The sequence below is a fragment of the Hemibagrus wyckioides genome, linkage group LG14, assembly GCF_019097595.1.
Source record: "Hemibagrus wyckioides isolate EC202008001 linkage group LG14, SWU_Hwy_1.0, whole genome shotgun sequence".
Taxonomy (NCBI): domain Eukaryota; kingdom Metazoa; phylum Chordata; class Actinopteri; order Siluriformes; family Bagridae; genus Hemibagrus; species Hemibagrus wyckioides.
Window position 1 is genome coordinate 24,225,400 of NC_080723.1, and position 16,859 is coordinate 24,242,258.

The 16,859-nt window shown below is 38.6% G+C and overlaps 2 protein-coding genes across 5 annotated transcripts in view; both read left to right on the forward strand.

The window, feature by feature from the left end:
- LOC131364509 (uncharacterized) overlaps positions 1–16,543 on the forward strand; it is an 84,629-nt gene extending 68,086 nt beyond the window's left edge. Inside the window, exons 5-7 of one of the 4 annotated variants that reach the window (XM_058407684.1) lie at positions 4,124–4,241; positions 4,405–4,445; positions 16,373–16,543. In XM_058407684.1, coding sequence (XP_058263667.1) covers positions 4,124–4,241; positions 4,405–4,441 — 155 coding nt within the window. In that variant the 3' untranslated portion in view covers positions 4,442–4,445; positions 16,373–16,543. Of the gene's footprint in view, positions 1–4,123; positions 4,283–4,404; positions 4,446–4,605; positions 7,169–16,372 lie in introns of those variants that run through there. The other 3 variants (XM_058407685.1, XM_058407682.1, XM_058407683.1) reach the window with 3 other exon arrangements.
- LOC131364507 (uncharacterized) overlaps positions 7,174–16,859 on the forward strand; it is a 77,595-nt gene continuing 67,909 nt past the window's right edge. Inside the window, exon 1 of the mRNA XM_058407681.1 lies at positions 7,174–7,279. The gene's annotated coding sequence lies outside the window, so the exon portion shown is untranslated. The remainder of the gene's footprint in view (positions 7,280–16,859) is intronic.

Consider the following 16,859-nt stretch of genomic DNA (forward strand, 5'->3'; position numbering starts at 1 on the left):
GTCCAGTTTATTTCTCTCTGCCACCTTCATGTTACATCCCCAACAGACCGCTGCATAGAAAATGACACTAGACACCACAGACTCATAGAACATCTGCAGTATGGTGTTGTGGACGTTGAAGGACCTGAGCCTCCTCAGAAAGAACAACCTGCTCTGACCTTTCCTGTAGAGCGCTATCAGTTCCTTTGTTTTCCCAACATTGAGCTGTAGCTGTATGCCACCATGTAGCCAAGTCTCAGTGTAACACATTAAACTGCATTCCCTCCTTACTAAAGCTGTCAGCTCATCCATCTTATTGTCCAGTGATCTCACATTCCCCATAATGAGAGACGGGAGATATGGTTTATATCTCCTCACTTTCTCTTTGTGCGCTGCTCTGCTCCTCTCATCTTTTTCATCTCCACTAATCTAAATTAAGGTAAAATATGTGCTGTTCATGGTTGCGCTTCAAACTAGTTACAACTTCATTTGTGGCTTAAAGAAAGTGCTACATACAAACACTGGAAAAAAGGTGAACTATTAGAGCTAAGATAATGCTACTACTATTAGGCTAATGCTAGTAGTCAAAATAAATCAGCCTTTTTTTATCCTTAATTTACGGACCTTCCACAGTACTGCAGCTTTGTGACTACATCTGTCTGTATGACATCTGACTCTAACAGTAAAACCCAAACTTTTTGTTTATAATGTGTCTGTTTGTTTCTTACAGAGTTTCTAAAAGAGTCTTACAGTCATCATGTCCCTCCTTTATATTTACATCCTTTTGGTCACTGCCTGTGTGGGTGAGTGACCAGCAAGACATAAGTGTCTTTCTATTGAATAAAATATAATAAAAATGTTTTGTAAAATGCTACAAATCCTGTATATTGTAATGTTTCCCCCCACAGACAGTGCAGAATCTCTGGTTAATGTATCAGCTCCAGTGGGTTCCACAGTCCTCCTGCCATGTAAACTGACTGAAGTCTTCAACCATACATCACTTATTCAGTGGCAGATCAACAACAAAGGTCTTGTGTTTGAGAGAAGCAGTGCTGGTACGAGTTCAGGTTCAGGATATGAAGGCCGTGTGGATATTCCTCTGGATGAACTACATAAAGGAAACTGTTCCCTGGTGTTGAAGAACGTCAGAATCACTGATGACCATTTATACAAAACCTTTACAGTGGAACATGTGGACAGTACTAACCCTACAGAGGCTAAAGAAATCGCCAGGGTTAGTCTCTCAGTCGATGGTAAGTAAAGTGTTCAGTGTAAAATATTGACTAATTCTAGAAGTCACAGTATATCAGATAACAGAGCTGGAAATAAGGAACAATAACAACATCTATTTTAGAGACGCATCAATACATTAATCAGAGTTAACAGATGATGTGTTAGAAAAACGCACAAATACTTATATAAATAAGCAGTGGTGGTCAGTAACGAAGTAAAAGTAATTCATTACAGTATTTAAGTATTTATTTTCCAGTATCTGTACTTTATTAAAGAATAAATATTTCATTTTGCTTTCACTCCACTACATTTTGAAGTAACATATCATACTTTCTACTCCACTACATTATCCCACATCTCTCATTACTTGTATTTAAAAAAAAAAAGTTACACCAATTACAGCAGAGCTAATCGAGGTACAGCGTGTGCATTATTTCATTATTTTTGAACCAGCGTATCTTTTAGATTTCCGTTAGCTAGCGCTAACGGTTCAGTAGAGCATTATAACTGCAGAGTCACAGTCTGAAATACTGTAGCCTACAATCAGAGGGGGGTTTTAATGAATTACATTTACTTCGTTACATTTACTTGAGTAAATTATTTTTTGGGTAACTTGTACTTTTAGAGTATATTTATTTACTTTGTGAACGTTTCTGTTGTGAATGTGAAAATAAAGACAGAGTACTGTTAGAAAAAGGATTTGAAGTTTTATTGCAAATGACAGGTTATGTAATGTTAATGTGGCCATCACTGGACTGAGATATGACCATCACTGGACTGAGATATGACCATCACTGGACTGAGATATGACCATCACTGGACTGAGATATGACCATCACTGGACTGAGATATGACCATCACTGGATTGAGATATGACCATCACTGGACTGAGATATGACCATCACTGGATTGAGATATGACCATCACTGGACTGAGATATGACCATCACTGGACTGAGATATGACCATCACTGGATTGAGATATGACCATCACTGGATTGAGATATGACCATCACTGGACTGAGATATGACCATCACTGGATTGAGATATGACCATCACTGGACTGAGATATGACCATCACTGGACTGAGATATGACCATCACTGGATTGAGATATGACCATCACTGGATTGAGATATGACCATCACTGGACTGAGATATGACCATCACTGGATTGAGATATGACCATCACTGGACTGAGATATGACCATCACTGGATTGAGATATGACCATCACTGGATTGAGATATGACCATCACTGGACTGAGATATGACCATCACTGGATTGAGATATGACCATCACTGGACTGAGATATGACCATCACTGGATTGAGATATGACCATCACTGGATTGAGATATGACCATCACTGGATTGAGATATGACCATCACTGGACTGAGATATGACCATCACTGGACTGAGATAGGCTACTTTACTTCAACCTATGTTGTATATAAGGAGAACAAAGAGACTTTCAAGGAGAGGTGTGTGAAAGCTCTCCAAGTAGTTTGAAATTCTGGGTTTTCGCTTCACATCAATCAGATCAGAAGTAACTAGTAACTAGCTACGTGAGTAGTTTTTTCATAGAATACTTTTTTACTCTTACTCAAGTAACTATTAAGATTGCTACTTTTACTTTTACTTGAGTACAGATTTTCACACTCACTCGCACTCAATCACTCACTCAATCACTCACTCAATCACTCACTCGCACTCAATCACTCACTCAATCACTCACTCAATCACTGACTCACTAAATCACTCAATCACTCACATTCACACAGATAGATACACATGATGTAAAGGATTTAGGGGGAAATTTTCTAAAACTAGACCTGATATATGGTTTAGAATTTAAACCAGTCTTTATCTACATGGTGTCATCAGACTTTAATGGTTTTTAATGTAAATAAATGTAGTTAAGCTGAAGTCAGTGACAGATGAATAGAGTTTAAGAAAAGATCAGATCTCACAGTTTAGACACTTGTGGGCTAATACATTAATGTTCATGAGGCTGAATCAGGATCTAAAAAGATCAGAGGTTCATCATCTGACTGTTCATTACACAGACTAGTGACTAAATCATCAATAATCAGTTATTAACAGTTATAAACACTTCCAGTGGGTAAAATATCAACTACATCACTTGCTTATTCCTTACAGTGTCCCACAAACTGCTGCTCTTACTTCTGCTAAATTTTAATCCTTTTTCAGTGATGTTATATGACAGCATTCATCTCTAAACTCATCATTATTCCTCTCTCTGACAGCTAGAGTAAAGTTTTATGAATAAAAAAGTATTTATGTACCTCTGTATAATTTATGTATTATTTTTATTAATTACATTTAATCAAAAAGCTGCAGTCAGTCAAATTATCTTTGCTTATCCCAACAGTTATTTCCTGTGGTTTTATCATCATCAGCAGATATAAATGAATAATGAGGTTGCTGTTGTGGTTTCTGTACTTGATCATGCAGGTCTGTCTGTCTAATCCCCCATCAGACCCTTCTGCAGGTACTGGGTTTGGGGTGTAATGATACTCACACTTTAAATCTGATATAATTCAATACAGTGTCCTGATCTGACATTGACTGAATATTTTAGATTTCTATTTTCAGTTTAAAACATTATAAATGTACAATAAATGAAACTGATACCGTGTTTGTGTGATCTTTTCACTCTTAGCAGGGTTTAATGGACAAACAGCAGTACATTAGGATGGAAAAAGTATAGATTTTAATGGCATAGCAATACTGATTATTATTTAAGGATCAGTGATAACATGATCTGTATGTATGGCTGAAAAACACTGAATTATTAGAAAAGGTAGTCTAATGTTTTATACATTTCCTCCATGGACACGTTTTCCTCAGCACTGTACTGATATCTCTGTGTGACTCTGTGTATTTTAGATGAGACTCGTTCTTCATTGGAGGATTCAGATTCACACCAGACTGGAGGGAACAACTGGATTATCTGGTTATGTGTTGGGATTGGAATTGTAATCATCATCATCATCATCATCAGTGTGTATGTGGGCTACAAGTTCAAAGATAAAACTGGTTGAAATTGTAGGTTGAACTTGTGAAAGAATCAGACAGAATATTTTTGGTAATCATGTTTTACGTGTTTCTAAATTTATTTTTATTTATGAAATGGAATTCTCTTTCTCTTTCATCATCATCATCATCAGTATCATCATGCTGCAGTCGCACCACCAACTCCACTGAACAGGTACGAAAACTAAGAAATTATGAAAAATAAGCATTTTATTTATATTTATATATATATATATATATATATATATATATATATATATATATATATATATATATTTATATTTATTATTTATAAAGCAGGTTTTTTAATTAAAAAAATGATCATCTTATTGCAGCATTCCACTGTATTGCATAGATGTGTCTAACATTTGAGTACTGAACAAGCCAAATACGAGTCTTCCTGATCACACACACACACACACACACACACACTTGTCCTCTGATCCTTGCTCTGTAACCCTGTGGTCTGTGGATTGAAGAATTCTCTGAAAGACGGGGAGGAGCCGAAGTCGTTTCCATATGAAATTTAAAGTGGACTGAGGCGATCACCAATTTGTGTAGAGTTTATGGAGAATAGCAGAATTTTTCGTGGGGCTGAGGAGAAATGTTATTATTATTTACCTTATAATTTTCCAGATTATATGTACTATGAGCAAATAGAAAAATATTGACTTTTACACTTTATTGCACTTTAACTGCAAATTAAAATAAAAACATTGTGCTGCTCAGTCTCCATGCTCACACTCAGTCTGAAGTTTTCCTACTCTATAATACTCTTATTCATTTAATATGATGCATTATTAATTATCAATCCAGTTTAGTTTAAGGTGCTTAAATTAGAAAGTTGAGAAGAAAAGTGTGAAATACTATTATAAATATATGGGAAACCAGTGGCAGATTTTTTTTTAAACCATATAACAATACATAAACAGGGAAAGATAAGAGCTAGTTTAAGTGCCTCAGGAAAAGGTAGGTCTTAAGACGTCAGAGACTCTGCTGTACGGACATCTAGGGGAAGTTCATCCCACCACCTCGGTGCCAGAACAGAGAAGAGTCTAGCTGAATACCTACCTTTTACCCTGAGAGATGGTGGGACCAGTCGGGCAGTGCTAGTGGACCTGAGGGAGCGAGGTGCAGTGTGAGGAGTAATAAGATCTTTGAGGTAAGATGGAGCTGGTCCATTCTTGGCTTTGTAGAAAAGCATCAGTGTTTTCAATCTGATGCGTGCAGCTACCGGAAGCCAGTGGAGGAGCAGCAGTGGGGTGGTGTGGGAGAACTTAGGCAGGTTGAAAACAAGCTGTGTAGCTGCATTTTGGATCTTTTGCAGTGGACGAGTTGTATTCAGAGGAAGACCTGCCAGTAAAGTGTTGCAGTAGTCCAGTTTCGAAATAACCAGAGACTGAACAAGCACTTGAGTAGCCTGTGTGGATAGAAATGGTCAAATCCTTCTGATGTTGTACAGAAGAAACCGACATGAGTGTGTCACATTAGCAACATGGGAGGAAAAGGACAGTTGATTGTCCATGGTTACCCCAAGGTTGTGAGCAGTGGCTGAAGGGGAGGTCATTGAGTTGTTCAGAGATAATGCAAGATCCTGGGGATGAATCACCTGGGATGACCAGCAGTTCAGTTTTGCTGGGATTGAGTTTCAGCTGATGAGCCGTCATCCAAGATGAAATGTCTGACAGACACGCTGAGATCCGAGCAGAAGCTGTGGTAGGAGGTCAAGGAGGATGAGGACCGATGGCAGCTTGGCTGATCTAGCAGTATGTAGTTTCTCAGTGACTGCCAAAAGAGCAGTCTCTGTGGAATGTGCTGTTTTGAAGCCAGACTGGTTGGGATCATGGAGGTTATTCTGCAAGAGATAGTCAGACAGCTGATTATAAACAATTCGTTCGAGAATTTTTGAAAGAAAGGAGAGGCGTGATACCGGTCTGTAATCATTGATGTCAGAGGGATCCAAAGCAGGTTTCTTTAGTATAGGGATAACCCTTGCTTGCTTAAAGGCAGTTGGTACCTGTACCTGAAATGGTACCTGAAAGGGTACCTGAAATGAGACGCAGTGAATATAGAAACACTGTATAACAGTGCGTTGTGTCACAGGCTCTTATAGTGAACATGAATAAAATTACATTACATATAGCAAAAAAAACAAAAAACAAATTAACATAATTCAGTCTCACAAGTTTCCTTTCACTGCAGCAAAAAAAACCACAGTCCACCCCGGGGATCTGGAATGAAGGCAAACTGAAAACCCAGGAAAAAAAAGCATAAATGCTTTAAAACCCAAAGCATAAATGGTTCTTGAAAAAGCTTACCAACTATTATGAAGAATCAAAAGGATTTTCTTGAAAAGTCTGCCTTGAAAATGCATTTGTAAGGATGCCTCTGACTACTCACAATTATCCAATCAAAAGACGTGAAATTGCTGACGTAATCGTACGCCTGCTAGATGGCCCCAGTGACGCCAACTCGAAATCTGATTGGTTAATAGAACAGTTTCATTGCCACTTATTTTAAGCTCCGGGCGCCTGCACTATTGATTCTGAAGGCCTTAAGGTGGGGCAACACATGATGTCATCCACTAACTGAAATATGATTGGATAAATACTCTTATCATAAATATACACTACTGAAAGCAGCGAAACTGAGAGAAAAGCTATGAAATGTAGAGAATAGACTATTGGGAATAATTTAATACACATTCATGGAAGAATATATTAAATGCAAGTCAGTGATTCAGATCACTGCTGTTTAGTCCAGCAGAGAAGGCCTTGCTGACCCTGACGGTCCACCACTGTGGGAAACACAATACAGTAAAAAGAACAGTGCAGTTAATGCCAAAGTTTCCACAATAAACAGAAATAATCTGTTCAGTGCTGTTCATCATCTGAATCTCTCTACAGGATGGAAACAGTCATGATGACGGTGTTCAGTACAACAGAACATCAGAGATGGTTACATACACAGCAGTCGCCTCACAGCCACAGAGTTAATGACCACGATAAGGTGTCAATTATTTATTTATGGTGTGTTAAATTTGGTGTTATCACTCTCACACTCTCTCATACTTCAAGTATCTTCTCATACTTTTTTGTTTAAAGTGTCAAATAGGGTTGAGGGCCTTGCTCAGGGGCCCAAATTTGGTGGTACTGGGTTTGAACCCCAATCTTCTGAGCACCAACCTAGGGCCTTAAACACTTGAGCTACCAAAGCACTACAAGTGCACAATGTTTCTGTATTTTATGAAAAGTTCAGATCTGTTTTCTTGTATACATGTGTAATGTACACTATATTCACATAAGTAGAGAATTGTGTGTCTCTGAAATATCTACCTGGAGTATTACACTTGATATTCTGAGATTAACAGTCAGGGCAGAGCACCACTGAGCCTAGTGTCTGTCTCTGTATGTCTTTCACTACACAGGTACTGACAATAAACTGCTGCTTTGTGTGTAAGATCTTTTTAAATGTAATTTTAGTTATTTGTTTTTTGTAATGCAGAAGAATAACCACTACATTTACATCAGGAGTATTTGGTCACTGAATAAAAACTTGTGTATTAATAATTGAAAGGCAATCTGGTGAAAATTTCATCTCAATAGCGGCTTTAGAAATATATTTACTGAGAAAAATGGTGACATGTTCAATACTTATTTTACCCACTGTATGTCACAATATATTTCATTAGAGGAATGGAATAAAGAACAAGAGGAAAACAGTGACAGTTATATAAATAATCACATGACTTCCAGGAATACAAACAGACAAGGCTGGCAGGTTAAGCAGGTCTGTGCGTGTCCTTCTGTACAGAAAGCATGGTTGAAGTGACCATGTTTAAATAACACTGGTGCAGAATGGGATAGAATGAGAATGAGTTAATGTTCAGTGTGGAAATATACCCAAGAAATACACCACATAAAATCTTACCTGTGTGTTATGTACAATTAATGTATTTTAACACCTGGTAGTGACATGTGATTAAATATACTAAAGGTTTGATCTGGGTTGTGATGAGCAACTGAAAATGGATGGTGGTTTATTGAAAAACAGTAAAAAACATTACAATACAGCACAAAAGCTCTGCCTTGAAGTAACAATAGAGCAAGCATTTACTGGACAAGCTGTTGGCCTATTGTTGTGGAAAAGCAGGTTAAACTATTCTACTATTAAATTCTTCTCTATTAAAAGTATTACTAACAGTGTTTGTTTATTTGTACTACAATTCATTTACAATTATTTTATGTTATTCATGGAATTCAGTGAACATTTGTTTACAGCTACATTTATTTAGCAGTTAAAATAATTTCAATTCAATGATCATGACAAGAATATAATTCTATAAGGGCTTGTAATGTATAAAGACATTTTTAAATTCATTTTTTTCTATAAAAGTTGGATTTTCAGTGTGATTGTCAGAAGGAAGACTGCAGGGAAGCTATTGGAGTGGAGAAAACACTAATTATCAGTCTGTTGCTTTATTATCAATGCAACCTATCAGTATTTTTATTTATTTAACACTGAAACTGGTGGTGATTTACACTATTTACATTTAAAGCAATTTTTTTTTTTGAATGATCTTGTGTAATAGAAACTGTACTTTCTCCATTTGATTGAAAAGAACATATAATATTTATCTTTAATGTTTTTATTGTTTTTAAAGTGTGACACTCTAGAAAGTGAAAAAGAAAGATGAGACAAGGAGAGGGAAAGGAGCATGGAAATATATAAATATATACATGTTCTTCGTCTCATGTTTACTCGTCCAGATCTTCTATGAGAAAGCACAAGTGTAACTTTCAATATTACATGTAGACCATTTGTGCAGTGCTGACAAAAGCATTGCTAATAAGTTGACGCTACTGAGGAAGTTAAAAATCTTAAGCCAAATAAATCCATGAATAATAAATCCAATAAATAAAGCCATGTCCAGAGTTGTGATGCCGAAAAAAGACTTTAGTCTGAAGAAACAAAGCTTTCCATGGACGTTCCCAAAAACACAGACAGTACACACTCTTTTTATACCTTCATCATATTACATCAGCCCACCTGCCAGCTCTGTCCTTATCTCCCACTAATTAAATACTTTCCCACCCTATGATTTAATGGTGGTGCGACTCTAAAAATGACCATGGTCCTCATTCAGCCATATCTTTTGTGGGTTGGAAACTACTGTTGCTGAAAAAAAAACCTGACTATCGCTCAATGCTGGCCTGAGGCACAAAAAGAAAAGCTTAATTTCTTAAAAAAAAATAATTAAACCATGGAAAAAAGCTTCTCTATATCCTTAATTTACAGTTTTAAATAAGTAAATAATCTTATCTTATTCTCACACCATGTCCTCCTCTGACAGTGTGATGATGGATAGTGACTCCACACCTTACTGAATTGCTCTTTGATACTTATTGATGATTCTGTCTGACTGCAATAATTGAAAGAAACATCCACACTGAGCTTCCTGACACAGTCTAAAGACACAGTCCTGGGCGCAGTTCTAGGTGACAGTCAGGTTTCTTTAAAGATGAGGTGAAAGAGCAACTGATAGCAGAAACACGAACATGAACTGTGGGTGAGGACATCATTCCTAATTCACCTGGGAAAATCGAAATTATTTATTTTTTTCTAGGTTAGCTGCAACAATTTACAGATAAAACCTTAACAGAGAGGTTTACAACCAAACAATACACCTCTACTCTATACAGACAGAGGCAGTTGACCAGTTAAAGGAAAAACTGTTGGCTCTGTTATTATTTTGCTTGTGTCCACTTAACCCTCACAGGGAAGTGACGCTGCACCTAACATCAAACACATAACAGTGTGATGGGTAGGTGTCTATGTACACAGTGAATTCTGGTTCTGAGGTGTTGCTTCTTCTGTGTTGGTACATCCTCCTATGTAATTGTTGTTTTATCTCTCCAATGCAGTCCTCAGAACGTTCTTCACTACACTGAGCCGTGTAAATTACATTACTCCTCTTGTGTCCTGTCTTTGGGGTGGACAGATCTCTGTCTTATTGTGTTGGTGGTTTTAACAGAGGATATTTCCACATACTACACATTACAGTTCAACACTATAATTTGTACAGTATTTGTATTTATTTATTCCATTTTACAGTTTATATAACGGAATATATATTTCTTTCTTTCTCTCTTAAATTTTAATTAGAGCAACTGCAACACGGCAAAGGAATTTCCCCCTGGGATTAATAAAGTTCTCTGAATCTTGAATCTTGAATACTAGTGCTTTGTACTATTGATGATATTTGATGATATTTGAAACAGTCAGAGGAAAAGCTGTAACTTTAAGTAACTTTATTTATCTTCAGGACAGAGGTGTTCACACTTTTTTGTCATTAATTTAATGAGAGAAGAGAAGTGAGACTGATAATGGAAAGTCTAGACTCTTGTACTGCAGAAATTAAAGTCTAAATGCAGTCTAGTCTAAATTCTGGCAGATTCTGCTTCCACTTTTTATGATTATGTTTCACATAATCATAATCAAAAAAATGGCAGAAATCATTTTAACTTTTCCCTTTTCCTTATCTCTTTTAGTCTCAGTTTTCTCTTGTTTTGAAGTTTTCTGGTATGGTCAGTTACAGGTTTCAGTTCAGTTACCTTGACCCCTGTCAGGCTAAAAACACATTTGTTTAGTCAAGCTTTTATTGTATAGTTATTCTTAGGTAAAGGAGCAGATTTGGAAGGTTCGTGAGCTTAGAGTGTTTGATATACTGCGATATTTAGATGCTGATACTTTATGACTCTTGCAGGTTCACTCAGGTTTGCTGACTGTGAAGGGGTTGGATGCTTTATGTCCCAGTAAGCCTTTATCTGTCACCTTCTGGCTCTCCCTTTTATATATATATAATATATAATTATTGTTAACATCTTGTTAGCAGTCTTCTCTGCTAATCATTCAACTGCAATAACAATGACTTGCTTTCCTGGAGATTAGTGGTAAGGTAGCTGATTAATTAAACCTAATGAGTCTCTTCACTTGACAAGTGTTTTTACAGCTCTCTACCATCTCCTCCCAAATCTCTAAACAGACTTCACTTATCAGGGATGTCTGAGTTTGAGGAGATCTGGCATCACAGAAAGTGAGAGGAGTCTAGAAGTGCACCAAAGAGGAGGAACATTATGTGATGCAGTGTGGCCATTGCTAGAAGTTCAATAGTGTTTTTATTATTTAAAGCCAGTGAGCATTTCAGGACATTTATTATGAGTTTAAAATGTACATGAAGATGCTCAACTCATAAATACCTCTGACACCCAAACATGTTTCTTCTCTAAGTTGTGCCCATAAAGCTGGAAAGATACAGTTGTATAGGATGTGGATGTGTGTAGAAATGGTGCCTCTGGAATGTTCAGATAGTCCTTGAAAACTGGTGACTCTGGTTAGAGAGTAAGGGCTTGGAGAGTTACATCCATAAACTTTAATGATAAACTGGCTACATGGTTACAGGTCATGTCTGTGAGTAAATGTAGTATACGTATAAATGTATATGTGGGCTTGTGTGTGTGTGTCAGTGTGTGTGTGTTTCTTCATGAACACACACACCTTCACACCTTTGAAGACTGTAGACGCTCACAAAACCCAATAAGTGAAATGTATAAAGTGCATGGTCATAAAGGGAAAGGCGTACAGCAGGGGGCTCCAACACGTCCAAAACATCACCCACTTCTGAGAAGCCTGCCTAAAGAGTATACTCATAGAGTATGTACAAAATAGATAAAATCAAATTAACTCAATAAACCCCTGCCCAAGAGGTCTGGCCTATAAAGTAGATTCATTTAGGAAAAAAGAAACACTGATGATTTCAGTGTGTTTCATCTGTGAGGATCATGAGAACATTTCAGTTTGATGCCCAGATTAAGCTGTGATGCTGAAACTCTACAACATCAGCACACCAGGAAGACTCTGAATTACAAAGGTAGCTTTGTCCTGTTTGCTTTCTCTAATTTTTCTTTCTTCTACTGGTGCTAAAACCACCCAATATATTGCAACCGCCCAGAAATCGCTAACTGAGCCATTTAATTGCAATGTTACTACCACACTCTAGGGGGGCTCTATCCTGTATTCCCCCTCTTGTATATAGCCAGGTAAAGGGAGAGAAGAAGTGAGTATGGTTTGGGGAGAGGGAAGTATTGTCTTCTGTAGTGTTCACCCAGCTGTTCAGGGTTTTGATGGGGAAGCCTAGTCAAATGGACTCTTTATGTACTGTCTTCCTTCAGTGGCTGGTTTAATACTCTGAGGTGGTCTGGATGTGTTTGTTCTAAAGACTGTAAAGGCTAAGGCTTTTCAATCTACCGGAAAAGAAACAGATGGAGGTCGGCGGGAGATTGGCCTAAACTTATATACATATTATAATATACTTATTATAATATACATATATATTCTATACTTATTATATTATATACATTATAACTATATACACTATATTGCCAAAAGTATTCGCTCACCTGCCTTGACTCACATATGAACTTAAGTGACATCCCATTCCTAATCCATAGGGTTCAATATGACGTCGGTCCACCCTTTGCAGCTATAACAGCTTCAACTCTTCTGGGAAGGCTGTCCACAAGGTTTAGGAGTGTGTTTATGGGAATTTTTGACCATTCTTCCAGAAGCGCATTTGTGAGGTCACACACTGATGTCGGACGAGAAGGCCTGGCTCTCAGTCTCCGCTCTAATTCATCCCAAAGGTGTTCTATCGGGTTGAGGTCAGGACTCTGTGCAGGCCAGTCAAGTTCATCCACACCAGACTCTGTCATCCATGTCTTTATGGACCTTGCTTTGGTCACTGGTGCACAGTCATGTTGGAAGAGGAAGGGGCCAGCTCCAAACTGTTCCCACAAAGTTGGGAGCATGGAATTGTCCAAAATGTCTTGGTATGCTGAAGCATTCAGAGTTCCTTTCACTGGAACTAAGGGGCCGAGCCCAGCTCCTGAAAAACAACCCCACACCATAATCCCCCCTCCACCAAACTTTACACTTGGCACAATGCAGTCAGACAAGTACCGTTCTCCTGGCAACCACCACACCCAGACTCGTCCATCAGATTGCCAGATGGAGAAGCGCGATTCGTCACTCCAGAGAACGCGTCTCCACTGCTCTAGAGTCCAGTGGCGGCGTGCTTTACACCACTGCATCCGACGCTTTGCATTGCACTTGGTGATGTATGGCTTGGATGCAGCTGCTCGGCCATGGAAACCCATTCCATGAAGCTCTCTGCGCACTGTTCTTGAGCTAATCTGAAGGCCACATGAAGTTTGGAGGTCTGTAGCGATTGACTCTGCAGAAAGTTGGCGACCTCTTCGCACTATGCGCCTCAGCATCCGCTGACCCCGCTCCGTCAGTTTACGTGGCCTACCACTTCGTGGCTGAGTTGCTGTCGTTCCCAAACACTTCCACGTTCTTATAATACAGCTGACAGTTGACTGTGGAATATTTAGGAGCGAGGAAATTTCACGACTGGATTTGTTGCACAGGTGGCATCCTATCACAGTTCCACGCTGGAATTCACTGAGCTCCTGAGAGCGACCCATTCTTTCACAAATGTTTGTAAAAACAGTCTGCATGCCTAGGTGCTTGATTTTATACACCTGTGGCCATGGAAGTGATTGGAACACCTGATTCTGATTATTTGGATGGGTGAGCGAATACTTTTGGCAATATAGTGTATATATATATATATATGTGTGTGTGTGTGTATGTATATATTTCACGCTACAGTAGGGCATTTACTGGGATGCGCACCTGTGATGCTACATACAATGTACAGTACCACATACTGGAGATCTTTTTCAAGTGGGAAATCACATCAGGGGGATGTTATTTTGTGTGACAACACGATAAACAAACAAACAAACAAACAAGATCATTTAAAGTATATACAGTATGTGATATCTGTTTTTCTTGGAGGGTTGTTTGAGGCTCTGCATACAGTGCCTTGCAAAAGTATTCACCCCCCCTTGGCATTTTTCATGTTTTGTTGCCTCACATCCTGGAAATGAAATGGATTGTTTGAAGGTTTGCATCACTTCATTTACAGAACATGCCTACAACTTTAAAGATGTGATTTTTTTTATTGTGAAGCAAACAACAAATAGGACAAAATAACAGAAAACTTCAGTGTGCATAACTATTCACCCCCCTAAAGTCAGTACTTTGTAGAGACATCTTTTGCGGCAATTACAGCTGCAAGTCACTTTGGATAAGTCTCTGTGAGCTTGCCACATCTTGCCACTGGGATTTTTGCCCATTCCTCAAGGCAAAACTGCTCCAGCTCCTTCATGTTGGATGGTTTCCGCTTGTGAACAGCAATCTTCAAGTCTGACCACAGATTCTCAATTGAATTGAGGTCTGAGCTTTGACTAGGCCATTCCAACACATTTAAATGTTTCCCCTTAAACCACTCGAGTGTTGCTTTAGCAGTATGCTTCGGGTCATTGTCCTGCTGGAAGGTGAACCTCCGTCCCAGTCTCAAATCACAGGCAGACTGAAACAGGTTTTGCTCAAGAATATCCCTGTATTTAGCACCATCCATCTTTCCCTCGACTCGGATCAGTTTCCCAGCCCCTGCTGCTGAAAAACATCCCCACAGCATGATGCTGCCACCACCATGTTTCACTGTGGGGATGGTGTTCTTGGGGTGATGGGATGTGTTGGGTTTGCGCCAGACATAGCGTTTTCCTTGGTGGCCGAAAAGTTCAATTTTAGTCTCATCTGACCAGAGCACCTTTCTCTATACATTTGGGGAGTCGCCCACATGTCTTTTGGCAAAACTCAAAACGTGCCTTCTTATTTTTAACACTAAGTAATGGCTTTTTTCTGGCCACTGTTCCATAAAGCCCAGCTCTATGGAGCGTACGGTTTATTGTGATCCCATGCACAGATACTCTCTGTGTGGAACTCTGCAGCTCCTTCAGGGTTGCCTTTGGTCTATGTGCTGCCTCTCTGATTAATGCCCTCCTTGCCCGGTCTGTGAGTTTTGGTGGGCGGCCCTCTCTTGGCAGGTTTGTTGTGGTACCATGTTCTTTCCATTTGAAGATGATGGATTTGATGGTGCTCCGGGGGATCATGAAACATTTGGATATTCTTTTATAACCCAATCCTGACTTGTACTTCTTAACAGCTTTGTCCCTGACTTGTTTGGAGAGCTCCTTGGTCTTCATGGTGTGCCGCCTCTTGCTTAGTGGTATTGCAGCCTCTGGGGCCTTTCAGAAAAGGTGTGTTTATACTGACAGATCATGTGACACTTAGACTGCACACAGGTGGACTTCATTTCACTAATTATGTGACTTCTGAAGGTAATTGGTTGCACTAGAACTTTTGAGGGGCTTCATAGCAAAGGGGTTGAATACATATGCACATGCCAATTTTCAGATTTTTAATTTTTAAAAATTCTTTTTTATATATATTTTTCTCATTTCACTTCACCAACTTAGACTATTTTGTGCAGATCCATCACATAAAATTCAGATTAAAAAAACATTTAAATTACAGGTTATAATGTAACAAAACATGAAAAATGCCAAGGGGGGTGAATACTTTTGCAAGGCACTGTATCTGCATATCTTCCCTTACTGTGTAATATCTACAAATTATAAAAGTATCAGATGAGAACATCACTTATCTATCAAACCTTTATATTCATCTTTGCTAGTAGGTGTTTACTGCCCTACAGGGGCTTCAGTCACACCTGTGTAAAGTGATATCTGAATTTAGAGCTATGATAAAGGCTTTAGCGATGCGGTTGAAAACTGTGGTCAAAAACACATTCAGTGAGTTTATTAGTGTCGAAACCACTGGTGCTGATGAACAGATGTGATAAAATGTCTTGTTTATGATACTTCATGTTCTCAGTAAGAGGGTGAGTGTATCTGACGCAAAAGCCACGTTAATTGTTAAGGCCTGAACACTTGACCCAGAGGGTTAGGGGCTTTATGGCTCTAAAAAACTTCAGCAGCTAATCAGAACAGTAGCACTAGCTCTTCACCCTCCTGGAGACAGAGAGAGAGCTACATGGGGTGTGGCACTTCTAGGGAGGTACGAAGTGGACTAATAAACAAACTAATGATGTTTGGTGTCTCTTCTCCCCAGAGCTGCTGGAGGACACAGAGGAAGACGAAACACCCTGAAGCCTCTGTACCCCGTCTGCCTCCTGGTCACCGCCTCCCCCACCGCTGAGGACTGTCTGACACAGAGCATGCTACAGACCAAGATAATCATCACCTTAATTTTTCTCTTTCACCTGCTTAAACTCACTTTTGCACTTTGGACTGTAAATAAATCGTGCACTTTATTCAAGATCCTTTGTCTCTGGTGTGTTCATGTTCTGCCCTCGCAGCTAGAGATGCTACAACATATATACATAACACACGTGTGCACAAGTGCACACCCACTCACACATGCACAATAGCACATGCACACACAAAGAAGATTCTATTCTTTTTATTTAGTATGTGTGTCTATTCTGTAGTATATGTACATTTTATTATTATTATCATGATTATTATTATTAATAATAGTAATAGTAATAATAATAATAATAATAATAATAATAATAATATTTTTCCAAGCTTTGGCA